The sequence below is a fragment of the Camelus dromedarius genome, chromosome 16 (genome assembly GCF_036321535.1).
Source record: "Camelus dromedarius isolate mCamDro1 chromosome 16, mCamDro1.pat, whole genome shotgun sequence".
NCBI lineage: Eukaryota > Metazoa > Chordata > Mammalia > Artiodactyla > Camelidae > Camelus > Camelus dromedarius.
Window position 1 is genome coordinate 13,813,689 of NC_087451.1, and position 16,958 is coordinate 13,830,646.

The 16,958-nt window shown below is 55.7% G+C and overlaps 2 protein-coding genes across 3 annotated transcripts; both read left to right on the forward strand.

Moving 5' to 3' along the window:
• The first annotated feature begins 880 nt into the window (after nucleotides 1–880).
• DHRS11 (dehydrogenase/reductase 11) lies at nucleotides 881–9,246 on the forward strand. The gene is made up of 7 exons (XM_010990479.3): nucleotides 881–1,262; nucleotides 4,014–4,223; nucleotides 6,613–6,707; nucleotides 7,351–7,480; nucleotides 8,101–8,193; nucleotides 8,397–8,462; nucleotides 8,586–9,246. Exons 1-7 carry the CDS (start codon nucleotides 906–908, stop codon nucleotides 8,625–8,627), a joined length of 993 nt encoding a protein of 330 aa, XP_010988781.1. The 5' UTR covers nucleotides 881–905; the 3' UTR covers nucleotides 8,628–9,246.
• An 839-nt stretch (nucleotides 9,247–10,085) lies between these two features.
• On the forward strand, nucleotides 10,086–13,943 carry MRM1 (mitochondrial rRNA methyltransferase 1). Of its 2 annotated transcripts, none has more exons than XM_031467961.2 (5): nucleotides 10,086–10,831; nucleotides 11,035–11,128; nucleotides 12,736–12,872; nucleotides 12,974–13,093; nucleotides 13,291–13,943. In XM_031467961.2, exons 1-5 carry the CDS (start codon nucleotides 10,269–10,271, stop codon nucleotides 13,571–13,573), a joined length of 1,197 nt encoding a protein of 398 aa, XP_031323821.2. In that variant the 5' UTR covers nucleotides 10,086–10,268; the 3' UTR covers nucleotides 13,574–13,943. The 2 variants fall into 2 exon arrangements, with proteins under 2 accessions (XP_031323821.2, XP_010988782.1); XM_010990480.3 differs by having other exon boundaries at nucleotides 12,736–12,868.
• Nucleotides 13,944–16,958: the final 3,015 nt, after the last annotated feature.

Consider the following 16,958-nt stretch of genomic DNA (forward strand, 5'->3'; position numbering starts at 1 on the left):
GAACACCAGAGTGAGGCAGTTTTCAGTGCTTTGATGGAGTATCTTTCGTGGTCAGAGAGCAAAATGAGTTCTACTTTGAACAGAACCAGCAACCCAAGAAGAGACAAAAGGGAGAATGCAATGAAGGCAATTTAGGAACACATCCCCTGGCCTAATATTGGACTGCTTGCCGTCCAAGCCAGGCTTCACCTCTGTCTCAGTATAGTTATTCTATAAAATGAAGGTGTTACTAGGTACTACCTCATATGGCTATTGTACGTATTGGTTAAAATAAAGTGCTTAAAAGTGCCTGCACACAGTAAGTGTTCAATAAATGTTAGCTGCTGCTTTATTCTTTGGTATACATCGTGATATATTTGCTCCAATATAAGTGAGAAGGCTTAGGAAAGTTGGAAATCATAGGGCATTAGGGATACAGTCCCCCCAATACACATGTACTTCGGGGTATTTGCATTTTAACCATCAGTTGTCCTTGATTAGTAAAGCAGAGGGATCACGTAGGTTTGAAAGTCCCTCCCCAGGGCACTCAGCTGAGACAATCCTTTCTGGGCTGAATCCCCATCAGCCACCGACTGGTTTAGGAGGCCGTTGGAGTCACCTTAAGTGCCCTTAATTTCTCTTCCTCGCCTTAGGGGTCAGGAACAGGGAAGGCAGACCGAGCAAGCGGCAAGAGTACGTGCGTTCTCGGGGCTGGTGCAAGCCCCGGCTAAAGCTGGTTTCCCTCCCGCAAGCGTGGGAGCTCCTCGGGGAAGCAGGACATCAAACTCCCAGCACCCTCCTGCCCGGCACCGCGGGAAGCGATTTCCTCCCGCCCGGCACTGGGCGGGGCCGGAAGGGGCGGGGCCGTGCCCGCGCGGCAGGCGTAGTGGGTGGGGCGACCAGGCCGCGGTCATCTGCCCCGCGGGATGCGGCCGCTTGCCGAGGAGCGGAGGGTGGAGCCGGGGGCGAAGGCCGGCCAGAGTGGGGGCGGGTCCAGGCGCGACTCAGGCTGGGGCAAGTCCGCGGCGGATGCTTCAGCAGTGAACAGAGAGCGGCCGGGCCCTTGCGACCTGGGGCGGAGCTCCGCGATCCAAGTGCCCGGCTCCCCGAACGAGGTGGGCGGGTGGCTCGGGACCCTGGCCAGGGCCGGCATGGAGCGGTGGCGTGACCGGCTGGCACTGGTGACGGGAGCCTCGGGGGGCATCGGCGCGGCTGTGGCCCGGGCCTTGGTCCAACAGGGACTGAAGGTTGTGGGTTGTGCCCGCACCGTGGGCAACATTGAGGTAAGGCCCGGCCGAGGAGAGGGTCGCTCTCTCTGGGTGGCGTCGACGCTCTCTCTGGGTGGCGTCGTTCCCGCCGGGATAGGGTCCAGGTGGGGGAGGAGGATTGGCTGGAGCCAGGCTGTCACGCTGCCTTCACTGGCCTGCCACCCCAGGGCCATTTGCAGCGGGCTCAGGGGCAGGAGAGATGGCTGCCTAGTAGGGATCCTTCAAGGCAGGCCTCTCTACCTTCGCTTTTTAAAGTTCCATCTTTTAAGGAGCCTTTTCTCCTGACAGGCTCTACTCCAGTGTACCAAATCTCTGACTCCCTGGCATCTTTCTCCCTCTTTCCTACCTGCCTGCCCAGGTTGGCTGAAGAAAAGAGAAGCCATAGCTCAGGAGCTACCTAGGCGGCCAGGGAGAAGGAAAGAAAGCTTTTTGGCCTCAGTGGCTAAGTTGGCTACTGGATTGCTTCCTCTGGTCCCCAGACCTAGCCTACAAAGCCAAGCAAAGTGGCTGGCCATCCAGATGAGCAGGAGCTAGAGGTTTTGATCATGATCATTCTTCTCCCAGGACAGAGCGTGGGGTTGGAGTTCTTCTGAAGAGGCTTAGCCCCACCTCCTCCTGAAATGTGAGGATTAACCCCTATTCAATGGACATAAGACAGGAATGGGATATTCATAGCTAGACCTTTCTTCAAGTTTACTGTCCCAGGTGGGACTGAGTAGGTAAAATACGGTGTTGAATATGTGAGCCCTGAGGGAACAAAGCATTGTGGAGCTGAAACTCCTTGGTTTTACCTTAATGAGAGTTGGGAGCCCTGAGTTGTGAACAATAAGCTCAGAGAAAAATGAAATGAAGTTGGCAGTGTTGGAGCAAGGGAGGAAGAAGACGAGAAATTTCCACCACAGGATCACTTTGGATCCTGGCAAGATCCCTTTCAGGATTTGGGCTAGTGCCTAGCTTTATCTCCACCCTTGCTCAAAGTCCCTGGGTGGGGAGAGGGTGAGGAGGCCTTGGGTGGGGACAGAGCGGGAAGGTGTACAGGAAGGAGGACTCTCCCCTCCCCTGCTGCTGACCAAAGGTACACTTTATAGCCTCCTAGGTAGTCCCAAGGTCACCTGGCTATACCATTGCCCAACTCTGCCCCTCCTTTCTCCTATTCTGAGGTACTCCAGGGCCAAACCCATGCTTTGGAGCCTAGAGGATCAAGCCAGGGATTAGACCACTGGATTCCCCAATTCTAAAACCACCTTTGCCTTCTCCTCCTACTGCCCAACCTGAACTAGCCAGGAAAGTAGTCCCTGAGCCCCAAGGGGATCCCCCAGCTGCTCACTCAGCTCCAGGATGCCTCCTTTAATGAGGGGAGAATGCCTCTGCTGGGAGGACTGACATGATTTCAGTTCATTTTTGAGGGTAGAGGGGGACGGGTAGGGCAATGAGAAGGCAATGACAAGGAGAAATAAATTCTCAGGCTTTCCATTCTGGTTTTCCTGCGGGGCTTTGAGTCTGGAGGAGGAAGGGAGAATTTGCATGCCACGGGAGGGGAGAATTCCAGGCTTCCTCGCCCACAGTCTTGTTTTATTTATTGATTGATTCATTCACTCACTGATACAAAAACACAGTTTAAGTTCTGGCCTATTTCCTGAGGTGGTCGTGAGTAGGTGAAATCCGGTGCAGAGGGACTTCTCAGTCCCAGAGGACTATACCTCTTAAACTCTTGGAAAGTTAAAGCAGAAAAGAATTTCCTAGGTCACCTGACCCAGCCCTTTATTCCCAGCTTGCTTTGAGGGAAGGAAGGTGTTCCAGGGCAGCTGGCCAAGCTGGCCCTCCTCTCGGGCACCCCGCACCCACCAGCCCTCTGCCTCCCACACATGTACGTAGTCACCTTCACGAGGCTCAGGTGCCCAGTCACTGTCCTCGAGGTGACCACGTAGCTTGTTTTCTTCCCGCTTCTGAATGTCAGGTTCCCTCACAGCCATCTCTCAGCAGCTTTGCTTTCTCTCTCAGGGCTCCTCAGTGTCTGGAGGGCCCTGGCAATGCACGGGGTGTGCCCAAGGTCATCTGCCACCTGACTTGGCTCATTGTCTCCAGAGAAACTTTGGTGCAGGGTGGCACACCATGGGACAGAGAGAAAGAGTCTGTCCTGACTTCCTGGTCCTTTCTATAGGCAGGGTCAGGGGAGACTGGCAGTTGGGTTCCACTGAAAAGTATGTGTGAGAACTCAGAGCCAACCAGCTGCAGTTTGTGGAGGGAGGGCGACAGTTCAGATACAAACCCTCTGGGAGGGACTGGATGAAGTGATGGGGAGAAGAGAATTGAGGCCCTGGCGTAACCAGCTCAGTGACGCTTGGCACTGGCGGAAGAGGCATGGGATGGGGAGACTGGCATCTTACTTATGAGCAGAGGTGGTGTTCCAGTTGGGAGAGAGTCAGAAAAGAGATATCACTGCATTCCCAGGATCCCTGCACCTCTTCTCTGGCTACCCCCATCCCAGCCCTAGCCCCTCTCCCTTCTTAGAACTGCAGACTCGAGTTTATCCATGAGGTTCCTCCATTGATGAGCTCAGCCTTCCCTCCCCCACACAGAGAGTGCTCTCATTCCCCGGACTTTGACCAGAGCTTTGGGGATGGGCAGTCCCAACATCTCTGTGGCCGCCAGGTGGCTGCCAAAGGCGAGAGTTCTGAGTGGTTGACGTCGGAGGGAGGTTGTGTCTGGGCGGGGAGGCGTGGAGTGAGCAGCTCACCCCAGTTAGACCTCTGTTGGGTTTCATAGGAGCTGGCGGCTGAATGTAAGAGTGCAGGCTACCCCGGGACTTTGATCCCCTACAGATGTGACCTGTCGAATGAGGAGGACATCCTCTCCATGTTCTCGGCTGTCCGCTCCCAGCACAGCGGTGTGGACATCTGCATCAACAACGCTGGCTTGGCCCAGCCAGACACCCTGCTCTCGGGCAGCACCAGCGGTTGGAAGGACATGTTCAATGTAAGGGCTGCAGGCCAGGAGTGTGAGGCTGGGAGGAAGCGGGTTGCCGGAGATTGCATCATCGCTAGATGTCTGTCCTGAGCAGCACCAGAGGGCTGCTGGGGACAGATATCTAGTGAGAGGGGACTTCGGGTTCCTGCCTGGGTCTCTTTGACTCTCCTGCTTCTTTCCTTACCAGAGGGAGAGTGAGTGGGTGCATGGCCAGATCTTTTCTGTTTTTCTTTCCCTTAGTCCCTGGGGGCAGTTCTTAAAGTCTCTGGCTGATTTCCTTCTGTTGGAAGAGAGATTGGTAGGGGAGAGAACTGCTGTCTGTCCCCAGGTGTCGGCACTGTGCTGAGTGCTTGGGAACATGGTCTTCTAGGAGGAAAAGGAAGGGAGAGAGACAGGAGATGATAATCTCACCCAGCTCTGCCAGTAACTATGCGGCTTCAGGTAGTTACCCTTTCTGAACCTCAGTCTTGTCACATTTGATTGGGATGGACACTCCTAGACCATCAATATCTGGGGTCACAAACTCCAGTGTCCCCTGAGGACAGGCAGATACATAAATGAATGAGGTGGGTCACGTGGGAAAGTACCCCGCTGTGTGTGGTGGTGGCCACTGCTGCAGCCCCCGCAGTGTGGGCCCCGTGTGGCCAGATCTTATGACTTCTTTGAGAGCAGTGGGGAGCCAAGATTTTCATGTGAGGTCCCACCCCTCCCATTCACCAAAACCTTGGCTCCATGAGGGCCAGGATTTTTGTCTATTTTATCCTCTTTTATAGCCTCAGCCTGCAGACACTCAATAGATATTTTTTTCTGAATGACTGAAACCTTCCAATCCATGTTGGAAGTGAATTTAAAATGTTTTAAAACCATGTATGGCCCAAACACAGCCTTCAGGACATGGGTTTTTAAGTTCCAGACTTTATTATGGAGCAATATTAGGGTAGGAAAATATTCTGAGAAGCTGAGAGCAGTACGTACACACGATGCTTCTTTTTCCCCCCAGTCCTCTTTACATCTGCTCACAACAGATGTAGCACCTAACAGGTGCTTGGGCCTGGAAATGAACAATGAACATTGAAACAATGGACAGGGAAAATGAAGCACTGCCCTTGCCCTAAGAGAGTCTTCTGGAGGGTCCAAGTTGTGGTCCTCACCTACAGTAAGTGGGTCTCTAAACCTGGACCTCAACTTGCCCATCTATAAAATCAGGCACATATGTTAAACCTCTGAGACCCCGTTCGGCTTGAATATTATGTAATTTTATTAGGATCATCTTATGAGGCATCTTCACTCCCACCTCTGACCCCAGACCTAGGAGAGTCACACCCCTGGCCCCAGGAGATCTACTTCTCCTACTCCGTTTGTCCTCAGCAGCTGGGTTCTCTGCCCCACAAACCCACATTGCTAAGAGGACCAGCAGTAGGGCTGGAAACCTCCACTGTCCTGCCATGAACGCTGGGGCAGGTTCACACCAAGTGTGTTCTGTCCCGATGCCTGGCTCTGACACCTGATAAAGAGAAACATCTAATCTCCTGGCTGGTCTCCTCTCTTCCCGAGAGGAGAGGCGTGAAAACCTGCCGAAAGCTTTATCTCTGCTTGTCCTCGTGCAGGGCTAAGGGGCGAGGCTGGTAGGAGCTTCAGAGCAGAGACCTTCAGGCGTCTGTTCCGTGAAGGGCAGGGATCTGGGTTTACCTCTGCCAGAGTGAGTAGGGGTGGACTGGGGCCAAGGAAGGCAGGAAGCCCCCATGCCCCTGGGATGTCCCTTGCTATCCTGTGACAAGTTACCCCACCCTCTGAAGAGTCTCAGTGCCTACTCTGGTAGATGGAGCAGAGGTTAAAGGGAGGCGAGGAAGGAAGGAGGGTCAGGCCTTCTCCACTCAAGGGAGGGGTCGGGAAAGGTGCAGAGGCTAGCTGGTAGGGTGGGGAGAGGCTAGGGTCTGTGCTTGAGGAGAGAGACTTTCAAAGCCATTTTAGGGAGAATTTTAGGCTGTTTAGGAGAGAGCAGGGCCAGTGGCTCTGTCCCAGAGAAGCATAGGGTATTTGGGGGAAGAAAAGGAGACAGTTCCCTAGGACAGAGGTTCTGCTGTTTGCAGAGGAGACGGCCAAGACAGGGCTCCTGGGTCATGAGTGGGTCTGTGGCGGAGACTTCTGTTCCTGTTTCAAGAACTTGGGAGCATCACCCAGGGAGAGATGCTGCTCCTGCTGTCAGCTGCGGCTAGTGGCTTAAGGGGAGGGACACCCAAAGCTAGGTGCCCTGGCCCATTGTTGGTCTTTGGTGGGACCTGGACCCTGTTCTGGATGCCCCCGCGTCCCTGGTTCCCCCCGGGGGTGCTCTGTGACTCCATCACCTGCTCAGATGGGCCCAAGCTGGTGACACCCCATTGCCCTCCCTGGCCTGCAGGTGAATGTGCTGGCCCTCAGCATCTGCACGCGGGAAGCCTACCAGTCCATGAAGGAGCGCAAGGTGGATGACGGGCACATCATTAACATCAGCAGGTGAGGCTGATGCCGAGGCCCAGAGCTCAGATCACCACACGCCCTCCAAGCCGGGTGATCTGCTGCGGCTTATTTGACTTCTTTGGACCCCAGTTTCCTTGGTGGTAAAATAGGGATTTAACACCCAAATAGCACAATTATGGAGAGGGGGAGAATAGTATCTGTCAGGGCCAGCCCCTAGCTGGCTGGAAGGGGTAGCTCAGCCCTTCTCTTTGTAGCTGAAGCCTGGGGGCTCTCCCGGGACTGAGGTTGTCCAGTCCTCAGGCCGTAGGATGCAGCTCACCTCACGGTACAAAGACTACACAGCATCTGTCATTGGGGAGCCCCCAAGACATGGCCTCTGCTCCCAGAGATCTCCCAATAGAATCACATCAGTGAACACACAGGTGAAGTTGAGAGATTTTTGACGGCCTGCACGAGCATGAATTCTGTGGTCAGCGTAGGGAGGACTTCCGGGAGGAGTGGGGCTCACAGGAGCTGCCTGAGTTACAGAAGCTGGATTAGTGGCGGTAAGGATGACCTCTGGGGGTCCCCTTTAGAAGGCGTCCCTGCAGCACCTCAGGGATGGGGTTGACTGGTACAGCAGGGGCACTGCTGGTCTCTGGGGGCTTCACTCTCCTTTCATTTCCCTCCCTCCACCCAGCATGTCTGGCCATCGAGTGTTGCCCCTGTCCGAGACCCATTTCTATAGTGCTACCAAGTTCGCCGTCACTGCACTGACCGAGGGACTGAGGCAAGAGCTTCGGGAGGCCCAGAGCCACATCCGAGCCACGGTGAGGGGTGGCCTGGCCCCGGTGGGGACAGGGAGGCACAGGCCCTCCCCACCCCACACACTTCTCAGGGAGCCCATGATCTGGATGTGCTGCTTAGAGCTCCTGCGACTGTCCTGGGCACAGATCTCCTGGGGTCTGCTGCTGTTTGCATGGCCTTGCTCCCTCGTTTCTCTGACTTTGAGGAGGGAGGGGGCTGACCTGAAGGGAACACGGTGAGGTGAGACTGGTGGGGAAAAGCAAGGGATTGTGGGAAACCATGGCTGGAAAGCTGGATGCTGGGCACTTCCTTTGAAGCCTACATGACCTCAGGTGACTCACTCCATCTCCCTAGCCTCAGTCTTCTCATCTGTAAAATGGAGATGATAATACCCACCAAGTTATGAGGTTTTAAGGGACACTGTTTTGTAAAATGTTTACCTGGCTTATAGTAACGGCTCTGTAGATGGTAGGAATCATTCTGATAATCCCCCAGTGGCAGCTTTGAAGGATGGAGGTGGCTGCTGGACATCGGGCTGTGAAGCTGGGGTCCCGTGGCCCCCATCCTTTCCCTGCCACCTCCCCAAGGCCTGGACTCTGACTGGGGCTCAGCCCCTGAGCAGGCTCTCTCTCTGTCGGCCCAGTGCATCTCTCCAGGAGTGGTGGAGACACAGTTTGCCTTCAAACTCCATGACAAGGACCCTGAGAAGGCAGCTGCCACCTATGAACACATGAAGGTGAGTCCTCATTCTGGGCCCAGTAAAGCTCCTTAAGTGAAGGCAGAGGGGATCCTGGCCTTCAGACCGCGCCCTTCTAGCCAGCCCGTCAACCCTCCTGGAGGGTTGAGGTGGGAATGTGGATGCTGGAGAGGATGTCATAGGTGGGAGGGAACTTGGGGCCATTCTGTCTTCATCTCACCCCTCTCTCCCGGTACTCTCAGTGTCTCAAACCTGAGGATGTGGCCGAGGCTGTCATCTATGTCCTCAGCACCCCACCCCATGTCCAGGTGAGTCTGGCTTTGGCTGTCCACGCCCTGGAGGAGCCCAACCATCCCCAGAGGAGGAAAGCAGGGTGTCTTAAGAGGGTGGGGAGAGCGTCCTGGCTGCCTCAAGCCTTGTGCCTTCCGCAGATCGGAGACATCCAGATGAGGCCCACGGAGCAGGTGACCTAGCTTCCTGTGGGGAACTCCTCCTTCCCTCCCCGCCCCTCTCGGCTTGGCACCTGCCTCCAGATTTTAGGTGTTGATCTCTGGACCCTTGGATTCCACTTCCTTTCCCCACCCCCATCAGGGGCTGGAAAACTTGTTTGAGGTTTTTATATAATCTTGTTGAATTGTTTCCACCATGAATGTGAAAAACGGGCTGGGAAGAGAAGGTGGTGTCTCCCTGATTGTTTCACCTGCCGACTCATTCTTGGTCCCCTTCTTAAGCTCCTTGGCCTTTGTTTGCTGTCCTTGGTCTCTCCTCTTTGACCTGGGGAGGGGACTGTGGCCAAAAGTGGGGCTGTCCCCTATCTCCTTGCCCCCCCACCCCCTGTCCCTCGAGGATGAGCTAGCAGAGGGAAGCCCTCACCTTCCATCTGAATTGGTGTCTGGGGCTCCGGGCTTCCTCCTCTCCCTGCCCCACCGCCCCCACCACCCCTTCCCCTCTCGTCCCAGTTCTCCAGCCCAAGTGTGGCTTCTCAGTCCCCGGTGGGGTCCTCACTCCACTTTGACTATGGCAGCAGAATACCAGGGCCTGCCTCCCACGAGGATTTCACTGTGATCATTAAAGAAGAAAAATTGCAACAAACTACTTCGACTTCAGAAGTATCTTTCAGTTCTTGCCTCTTGCTGGGATCAGGAGTGGTTGTGTCTGTGACTTTGTTCCGGTAGAGTGGGAAGGTGGGTGGACTGGGGGCATCACTCCTGGGATGTGGATTACCTTTGGGTTGGGCCTTGAAAATGGGTAGGAGTTTGCCAGCCAGAAAAGAAGACAATAAGGTGTGCAAGGCTGGGGGCTCCGGAAGAGCATGCAGAGCTGTGGGAACAGCACAGCACTTAGTGCAGGTGTGATATGGGGCTGAAAAGGTAGCATCTGCCTGGATCCCTGGGGATCTGAGACTGCGCAAGGAGTCTGGCCGCTACCTGTGGACCAAGAGCAATGGGTGGCTTGACAGCAGGTGCAGGACGGGCACAGAGCTGTCACTTAGAGAATCAGCACCATCGGATAGGAAGTTATTGGTGGGGTCCTGCTGACTCATGAGGGTTTGACAGTGGGGGTGCAGAGGAGGAGCTGGGTGCAGGAGAAGCGTCTGAGGAAAATCACCAGTACCTGGTAGTGAGCGGGGTATGGTGAAGGAGTCACCACGACTGATCTGGTTGACTAGGAGAGCCAACACACCGACTTAAAGTGTCCTTTGCTGGTGCCCTCCAGCCTCCTGGGACCTTGAAGGGTGCAGAATGCAGCCCACAGTAGGGTCCGCTCAGCTGCGAATTCTCTGGTCGGCGGCGGTGCGGTGGGTGTCGTCACTCAGCCGGTCCTGCAGGGGGCGCTGTGGAGACGACCTGGCGGCTGGGCATGCGCTGAGCGGCACCGGGCAGGGGGCGGTGCCACCCGAACGCGGAAATGGAGCAGTTCACGTGGGGGCTGGGGCGGGTGGCCGGGTTCTGGGCAGTCTCGGAACTGGGAGTCCTAGCTTTTGTCTCCTGTATCCGAGCGTACGGCCTAGGGGCAGCTGTCGGGTCCCCTTCACCCGTGCTGGGGGCCTGGGAGCGGGCCCCGGTGGGTGGGGTGGGGTGACAGCTCCCAAGGACTCAGCCGGGGCTTCTATCATGGCACCGCTGGCGGCCTTCGGGGGCGCGACCTGGCGTTGCTGCGGCCGCCTCCTCAAACGTCCTTTCTCCCAAGCGGCGCGCCGTGGAGAGCGGCCTGGCGGGGAGGAGCTAAGCCGCTTGCTCCTGGATGACCTGGCGCCGACCCAGCGGTCGGCCGGCGGTCTGGAGCTTCTGTTTGGCCTGTCCCCTTGTCTCCTGGCTCTGCGGGCCTCCCGCCGTCGCGTGGCCCGGCTCCTGCTCCAGGCCGGCAGGTCCGGGCTGCAGGGGGAGCGGGCCGAGCTGCTCCGCGCGGCTGAGGCGCGGGACATCCCAGTTGTGCGGCCCAGACGGCAGAAGCTGGACGTCCTGTGCCGCTACCAGGTCCACCAGGGCGTCTGCATGGAAGTGAGCCCCCTGTGGCCCCGGCCCTGGGCTGAGGCCGGGGAGGCGGGGCCAGGAGACAACCCCCAGCAGCTGTGGCTCGTCCTCGAGGGGCTCCAGGATCCCCGAAATCTTGGGGCCATTCTGCGCTCCGCTCACTTCCTCGGGGTGGATAAGGTCATCACCAGCCAGAGAAACAGGCACGGACGCCCCTTATTCCCCGTGTGCCCCAGTCTGGAGGCGCGGCCGAGTTCCTAAGCACCTTGACCCCTGGGTAGTCCCTTCAGCCAGGCCTCCCTCTCGCCCAGAATTCTCACCCCTAAACTCTTGGAGGCTGGGGGAGGGCACGGCTGCAGGCTTGAGATTACCCAGCCTCATTCAGGGACTTGGGGAAACTTTGCAGTTGCCCGCTAACTCCGGTAGTCAGCAAGGCCAGCGCCGGGGCCATGGAGGTGATGGACGTGTTCTCCACTGATGACCTGGCTGGTTTTTTACAGGTAACGGCGGGGGAAAGTGGGGAGACGGTAAAGGAAAAGAAATGAGCCGAGCTCAGCCTCTCCAAGGGCCCCCAGCCAGCAGCTGATGGAGAAAGGGGAGAGAAAGGGGTGTGTTGGTTTCGCTGCCTAAGCCCTTCTAAAACCCATTGAGAAGGGAAGGATCCTGGAGTTTTTAAAACCATACGTGGAACAGAATCTGAAGTTATGAACTTTTACTGCACTCCTCTTGGAGGCAGACTGGGTTTACCTCAGTGCCTCATTGCCTGATAAGTCTAAGTCTTTGGTAAACGTTTAGCTGTGAGGAACTGGTGGCCGGGAGTCCTGGGTTCCTCCAGTAGGCGCATAGCTTGAAAGCCTCTTTGAACAAGAATGAGTCTATGCCTTTCCCCTCGTGCCTCCCACAAAACAAACAAATCCTAGACAAACCACCACCACCAACAACCAAAAAATGAAGGGGCAAACCTAAGTAAAAACCTCTCTCCTGGTCCATCCACATTTGTCTTCAGCTGTGCTTCCCTCGCTGGACACAAGGGGGCAGTATTGCCCTGCATATAGCAGCTTCCCTGACCATCCCCCTAGGTTTCCGAAGTCTGAGTCCTTGGATCTCTTTTCTGTATGTATTTATTTCTTCTTAGTCACATCCAATCTGATGGTTTTCAATGCCATCTCAATTTGAATGCCTCCCAAATGTATATCCTCCTGGATCTTGCTCCTGGACCTCAGATTCACATATCTAGTTGCCTACTCAGCTGCTCTTTTTTGCTGTCTAATGGGCATTTCAAACATTTCCAAGTGTTGTTCCTGTTCCTTTGATGGACTTACCAGCTCAATGGATGGCAGCACCATCCCTTCAATAGTTTGGGCCAAAAGCCTTGGCATCCTTGATTCTTCCTGCTCTCCCACCCGTATCCCAGCAGATCCTTTCGTTTTTACCTTAACATTATTTCTCACCATTTTGCACCATCTCCACTGCTCCCACTCTGGTCCACCCCTTCGTCATCTCTTGCCTGTATCACTGCAGAGACCTAACTGGTCTGCTTGCTTCTGCTGTTGGCTCTCAGTATGTAGTAATTTTGCTGAGATATAAGTCAGACCATGTTACTTCTCTGCTCAAAACCTTTCAAAGTTGTTGCATCTCTCAGAGTAAAAGCCAAAGGCCTTCGAGGTCCTACCTCAAGTGGCCCTTTGTCCCTCTCCTGTCTCAATGGCTCCCTTCTCACTGGCTACCTCGCTGTTCCGCTGTCCCTCACACATGCCAGGTAAGCACCCGCCCCTCAGCCTTTGCCCGTGCCGCTCTCTGCCTAGAGTGCTCCCCCCAGGTGTCTACGTGGTGCTCCCTCATCTCCTCCAGGTCTGCACTCGAATGTCACTTCAGTGACACCTTCCCTGGTCACCATTTGAAGAGGCTGGGATTTGGGCCTGTTTTGCCCACACCCTATCCCCAGTGCCTCGGACAGAGCCTGCCTATTCTAGGGGCTTAATAACTATTGACTGGACCCAGGGGTGTCAGAGAGGGGATAATACATGGGCAAGGCCGGGCTCCTCCTCGGCCAGGCTCCGATGAAGACATGGTGAGCTCAAGCATGATTTCTTCTTCTCTCTTTCAGGCCAAAGCCCAGCAGGGCTGGCTCGTGGCTGGCACGGTGGGCTGCCTGGGGCCTGAGATTTCCCCGTCCTCCGAGATGCCTGTCACCAGTTGCTTGGAGTTCCTCTGGGACCGGCCTACTCTCCTAGTGCTGGGTGGGTAGGTGTCCCTGCTTTCCCGGCTCACACGTGGCGTTTCCCGAACGCCTGCGTGTCCAGCTGGGGCCTCCCTAACCCTGTGTTCCCCACCGTGCCCTGCAGGGAACGAGGGCTCTGGTCTGTCCCCAGAGGTGCGGGCTTCCTGCCAGCTTCTCCTTACCATCCTGCCCGGCCGGCAGCTGCCTCGTGGACTCGAGTCCTTAAATGTCTCCGTGGCTGCAGGTGAGTCTACGTGCCCCTTACTTCTCTGCCTCTGATCATACATATAGAGCTGTTTCATCTTAAACAAGTTTCTCAATCTTTCCATATCTCACTGTGTCGAATGAGGAGAATACCTACATCCTTCTGAGGATGAAATGAGGGAGTTCCTGGCACATGGTCCTTCCTCTTCATCCTTGTCTTTCTGTCTGTCTGTGCAGGAATTCTTCTTCACTCTATCTGCAGCCAGAGGAAGGGTGTCCCTGCAGAGGGAGAGAGAAAGCAACTTCTCCAAGACCCCCAAGAGCCCTCAGCCTCATCTGCAGGGCCCAGAGTCGCACAGCACCCAGGACGGTCCTCAGGCTCAGAAAAGGAGAGGCAGGACGGGGGCTGACTGGGGCTTTCCGAGGCGCGTGTCCTGGAGGGCACACACATCCGCACGCTGGAATGTGCCAGAGACTCTTACCTTCTTGCCTGAGTGTGTACCCAGGCCCCTGCTTATAAACCACTGTTTTGGGAGGCCTGGAGCTTTGTGGTGGAGACCAGAGGAAGTTGTTTCCTGTTTGGGTTTTGGACTTGCAGTGTCTAGGCTGTGCTGGGACAGAGGGTCTCTTTCTTCCCAGACCCTGCCTGGAAAGTGTAGACATCGGAAGGGATCAGGCAGCCCAGTCCAGGGGTCCTAGTCCTCTGGGACCAGTGTGACAGTGTAGAGGGAGGCCTGAGCCCTCTTGTGGGCCAGACAGGTGCAAATCCAGGCTCAAACCCTGCCCCACTGGGGCTTTGAGCACAGGGCTTCATCTTGTGTCTCCGGGCCCTTGTCTGCACCTCCCTCAGCGCTATTGTAAGAATCAAATAAAACATCACCTGGTACCCAGCAGGCGCTCAGTGGTGGTCTATTCTGCCTGATTCCCCCACTAGGTGGCAGCCTCGCTCTTTGGTCCACAGTCTCTTCAGGAAGTTTTGCAGCCACCTGGGGAGATTCCTGGCCGCGGTCCTTGGAAAGGTTAGCAAGCACCTCCCAGCCCTCTGTCCCTCTGGTACCCACCACGGGTGAGCCATCAGTCAGTCAGTCTCCATGGAAGGAAGCACTGAACCAGAGCCCTGGTCTTTGATTCTGTGAGGTGGTGAGGACCTCGCAGGCTTGCGGTTTATTGTACAACCCAGACAGATGTGGTACTCCTCCCCTGGGTCCCACAAATGAGCAGAGGCCACTAATGCAAGTAGTTTAGAGCAGTCTTGGCTGCACACTGGAACCACCTGGCAAGTTTAAAAAACAACCGATACCAGGAGCCCAGTCCTCCCAGCCTGATGTAATTGGTCAGTGTGCGACATGGGCATCCGAACTTTTAAAGCCCCCCTCTGCTCTCCACCAGGGGTCTCATGTGCAGCCTAGGCTGGGAACCACTGGAGCAGGGTTTCTCAGCCTTGGCACTGCTAATATCCTGGGCTGGACGACTGTTGTGAGGACTGTGCTGTGCATGGTAGGATGTTTAGCAGCATCCGTGGCCTCTACCCACCCTCCTCCCCCCATTTGTGACAACCAGAAATGTCTCCAGACATTGCCACACATCCCCTGGGGGACAGAACTGCTCCTAGCGGAGAACCACTGCTCGGGAGCATGGCTCTGGAGGACAGCAGCCCCAGGTGCAAATCCTGATGCTGTGTGACCTTGGCCAGTTCCTCACCTGCCTGTGCATCAGTGCCCTCCTCCATCAAAGGCGGGTAATCCTGCCTTCCGGGGCTGCCAGGAGATACAGAGGGCAAACGAACTCGGTCCTCACACGTCGTAGGTGCCGGCTAAGTAGTTCTGCCCTTTTCTTTGTGCAGTGGATTTATCTTGGAATTCTAATGGTGATGCCAGTTTAGAAAGACGTCTGAATTTGTATTAAAAAAAAAGGCCTAAGGTGGCTTTAAAGTCAAAGTTTTTCCTCTTGAGAAAGATGGGGAAACCCCTTCATGGACTCCATAGACCTCCATCGCATGGGTCCCCCTTGAGCTGTCTGTCCCCTACTGCCACACAGACTCTGACCTCCACTGGCACATGTCCATCTTGGGTGTCCTATATGGCCTCCAACATCCCCGCTGCATTCCTTACCAAGAGCCCAGGGTGATTTAACCGTGGCTGTGCCTTAGCGTCATGGGGTGGGGGAGAGAGGGGTTCAGTCAGCATCTCTGGGGAGGGAGCCAGGCACCAGCTTAGAGCTCCCTGGTGGGTGCCAGTGTGCGGCCAGTTTGAGAATCACTAGTCCTCAAACCACCCCCCTCCCGTCCAAGGAACTGCTTCCAAATCATTCACACCTGTGCTTTCTAGTGCGTGCCTGAAAGTTCGGGCCAAGCAACCTTTCATCTGTCCCTGAGGTTCTTCAGAAAGTGCTGGATCATCCGTGGCTGATATACGCCGTGTATGTATATGCAGGGGTGTGTCTGTATATAGTTATATACCCTCTTGGTTCTGTTTCTCCAGAGAACCCAGACTAACAGGCTTGATAAAAATGAGCTGAGGTGTCCTGGTGCTCCCTCCCATTCGAGGGATGGGGTACAAAGTCGAGCTCTGCTCTCTAGGACTAAACCCAGCACGCAGCCTAGAAGTTGAGGTTGGTGTCCTCGGGGTCCAGAGCCCCGCTCCTGCCCACGACTCCATGCTGTCTGGAACCCTATCTGACCTGCCTCCAGCATGCTGTTCATTAGCTTTCTGGGTCCCAATGGTCTGGGCCACCTAGAGGACCAATCCCTGCCAGGGGTTCCTCCCTGTTTCACCTCCTGGGTAGCGGGCTGGCTGTCCTCTGGGAAGACAGGCTCACTTGAACCAAAGGGAATTGGGGTTGTAATTACCTGCCAGGTACACACAGGTGTGTAGTTATGCAAACCAAGTAGTCCCAAGACTCAACGAAATGCACCTGATGCCCCAAAGCCAAGGATGGGGTCTGATTCTCCTCGGATGGAGCCTCGGGTGCCTGGCGCAGAGAGGTTGCTCAGCAATTGTGATTAAATACCCAGGAGCCGGGGTGGCAGTGGCCGAGGGTGTGAAGGGGGCAGCGTCAGGACGCAGCCAGAGGAGGGCATGGTGGTGATTGAGAATGTGACCCCAGCTGTTAGCAGTGCTTGCTTTGAGTTCCAAGTCTGACACTTGCTAGTGGTGTCAATGCGGACCTGTGCCTTAACTTTCCCAAGCCTTCGCTTTCCTCGTCTGCACACAGGGTAAGAGTAGTGGCCACTCTGGAGGACTGCGGTGCGGATTAAATGAGGCCGAGCCCGTCAAGCCCTCAGCTCCACGCCAGAGGACTTCGGAGTGTTCTTACAGCCCCTGGGGGCAGACCTCGAGGTCAGGGCGCTGACTCTGCCCTCCCACCAACCCGGCCTCCGTTTCTCCATAGGCTCCAGAGTTGGAGAGGGGAAGGGATTGAAGGGGCATTTGCAGGAGCCACAAGGGGAAGGGTCTCAGAAGCTTGATGTTCCCAGAGCAGCTCAGTTGTGGACAGCACCCGTGCCCCCTCCAGGGCTAGAATTTTTTTTTTTTTTTTTTTTTTTTGGGCAGGAAGCTTAATTGCCAGCTCCCTCCCCAAGGCTGGGGTCCTCAACTAGAACCCCCTCGCCACATCTGCAGGGCCAGGCACCAGGGAGCCCCACAGTTTGTAAATGTAATCAACCTTGAGGTCTCAGGCTTCCACAGGTGCAATTAGCATGCCCATCTGCTAATCCCTGATTGATGATGTTTACAAACACGGGACTCTCAGAGCTGCTCAGCCTCTCCCTCCTGGGCCAGATGTAAGGGTCTTCCTAGCACCCCCCCACCCCATTACTTCAGGCCTCCCCAGCCAACACCCCTCCCCTCTCCATCCCCTTCCCAAGGCAGTGCGAAGAGTTGGAGGTCCTTCCTCGGAGCCCCCTG